The 2529-nt window shown below is 40.8% G+C and overlaps 1 protein-coding gene across 1 annotated transcript; it reads right to left on the bottom strand.

Annotated features, from left to right (window-relative positions):
• Positions 1-226: 226 nt before the first annotated feature.
• LOC111969474 (large ribosomal subunit protein P2) lies at positions 227-2529 on the bottom strand. Its single transcript, XM_023995642.3, has 5 exons — positions 2326-2529; positions 1419-1542; positions 1221-1269; positions 894-989; positions 227-345 (listed from the first exon to the last, which is right to left on the bottom strand). The coding sequence occupies exons 2-5, from the start codon at positions 1539-1541 to the stop codon at positions 269-271; spliced, it is 345 nt and encodes a 114-aa protein (XP_023851410.1). The 5' UTR covers position 1542; positions 2326-2529; the 3' UTR covers positions 227-268.

Genomic DNA, 2529 nt, shown 5'->3' with positions numbered 1-2529 from the left:
TCCTTTTGCTGTGTGGTAATGTTCAAACTGAGCATCCAGGGCTCGTAACAAAATTCCCCAGTACAGAGGGAACCATCATCCAATGACTTGTGTAATGTAATGGAACAGTCATGATCAAGGGCTATGCAGCACCCAACTGCTTCAGCGCCTGACTGTGTCCAGATGGAAAAACAAAAAAGTTTCCTTTCATTAAGCAAAATACCCAAAGCAGAAAATACACGGTACATTTAGCCTTTTCCACAAAGTTTACTTCAGATTTTTAACAAGTTTAGTCGAACAGGCCGAATCCCATGTCGTCATCAGATCCCTCTTCAGACTCCTCCTTCTCTTCCTTCTTCTCCTCAGCTGTAAAGAGATCACAGTAATCAATTAACAATACCATCTTCACCAAATACATTGTCTGAAAACAGAGATATTCAAAGCTAGTTATAGTGAAAGTAATATAATAAACAGTTTACCAAAATACATGTTCATAAACAAAATAAACTACCCTTTATGAACTAGTAATGCGCTGATCAGCCATTTATCAATCCGAAACTGACCTGCTGTTTTTAAAACGGTCCCATTCTACCAGCCTTGATGTAATAAAAATAATGATCCACGCCAATTAAAAAATCCATGCATTTAGCAATGAAACTGTTTTAATGCTATTTGCATTGAGACCGTTCTGGTCATTACTATAACATTTCCCATGTATTTAGTAAAGGCAAATAAGCTTTAGCTTGCCTGACCAAGTGCCCAATAGATATTGAGCTGACCCACACATCAATATCTATAACTTAACACCCCATTAGAAGGCATTGAGCCCAGTTTGGTATGAAAAATGATGTTAATCCAAAAGGTCAACTTGACAAGGATCTAGAACACTCATGTGGGCTCTGATGTATGCTCACCTGCAGCGGGGGCAGCTGCTCCAGCAGCAGCGGCTCCACCTGAGCTGGCCACTGCCACAGTACCACCTGCTGGCATACTGGCCAGTTTACCATAGCCTGTCAGAGAAATTACAGTTAACTGATTTAATTACAACTATATTGTTGTATATACCAATAACTAATAACACTAATACAGTGGCAGATAAGCCTTGCTAGAGTTTCAAAGCAAATTTCTAGCAGATTAAACCACCAGTGTGCTTAGTCCAGAATGACCATTTCAGGTTCTAATTTTAAGCAGATGTTCTCTTCAGTGACTTTTCATTATGCATTGACAGTTCTGCAACTCACCTTGGGCAATCACCTCCTCCACATTTTTGCCACTGAGTTCAGTGACGACCTGAAGGCGGGAAAAAAGGGGTCATAAATTAGTGGTCCATAGAAATTGCAAGCATGTTTTCTGTTTGAGCTCAACTTTCAGAACACACAAGTTGTGCGTTTCTTTTACTCAACACTGAGATAAGGTAAAACATGTGTTATTAAGCATACCTTCTGCATGCGTGTGTTGTCAGCCTCAATGCCAACACTTTCCAGGATCTTCTTGATGTCTGCAGCCTGTGGGCTGGCATTACCACCGAGGGCAGAGAGCAGGTATGCAGCAACGTAACGCATTCTGCAATACAGGTCATGATGCAGTTATACATCATATGACAAAAAAAACAGGGCATTAAAAAATATATATCCAATACAGTTAAGTTACTTTAGACAATTACAAGTAGTACACATGCGTCTCAAAGGGAACGTCGCAGTATAATCCTATAACCTGCAGAAACAATTATAACAATTGTCCATGTCATACCCACAGATCATCAAGTAGCTAGGCCTATAAATACCTACTTTGCATTTGTTTCAAGAGTGATATTTATACACCTTCTCCAGAATCTAAGTGAGAAATAATACGTTTGTTGGGCATCTTTACCAAACACTAGGACTCGTTACCTTACTCAAAACATCTGATAGATTAGCTAACTAGGTAACGTTGGCTAGATAACTGAGGTTAGCAAATTAGCCAGTTAGCCGAGCTTGCTAGCGCACTGTCCACTAAGTTCCAAGTTAGTGAGGTTGTCACTGATAACTGTTATTTCTTCAATCAGAATATGAAGATGTGGCATTGAAAACCTCCCTAGTGAATAATGTTACCAATCACTGAGCTAGCTACAGTTTTGGGCCTTGTTTCTTTGAGGCAATAGTGAGAGCGAGTACACATGGTGATATGTCATGGCTATTAGATAGCAAGCTAACTGGCTAGCATGCTCCTCTCCAATACGTTATTTGCTGTCCAATTTTAGGTTAGGGGTAAGACAAATGTTTGAAGGGAATGCCTACGTTATGGTGCCGTGTTGGACTTATTTTCACTGGGTGTGTATATACTAAATTGCCTTTAAAAGACACTCACTTGACACTGAGAAGGCAGATGCGTGTTCACGACGAGATTTGCACAGGCGGAAAGAAAGTTCCAAGGCAGGGGGTAAACGGAAAAACGCGTGATGGGCGGGGAAATCAAATTAATTTTGATTGGAGGAGAAAATTCCAACAGGGTGGACTTGATTTGCAAGGCGAAGTGAGGAGATGGTCCGGATGCCGGGCGGCGTCAACCCAA

Source organism: Salvelinus sp. IW2-2015, linkage group LG10 (assembly GCF_002910315.2).
Source record: "Salvelinus sp. IW2-2015 linkage group LG10, ASM291031v2, whole genome shotgun sequence".
NCBI lineage: Eukaryota > Metazoa > Chordata > Actinopteri > Salmoniformes > Salmonidae > Salvelinus > Salvelinus sp. IW2-2015.
This window is presented reverse-complemented; position numbering and strand designations above follow the sequence as displayed.

Coding starts and splice junctions, on each gene's coding strand:
- LOC111969474 (XM_023995642.3), bottom strand. CDS start 1,541: ATGCGTTACGTTGCTGCATACCTGCTCTCTGCCCTCGGTGGTAATGCC. Junction 990..1,220: donor GGAGGAGGTGATTGCCCAAG/GTGAGTTGCAGA, acceptor TTTCTCTGACAG/GCTATGGTAAACTGGCCAGT. Junction 346..893: donor AGCAGCTGCCCCCGCTGCAG/GTGAGCATACAT, acceptor ATCTCTTTACAG/CTGAGGAGAAGAAGGAAGAG.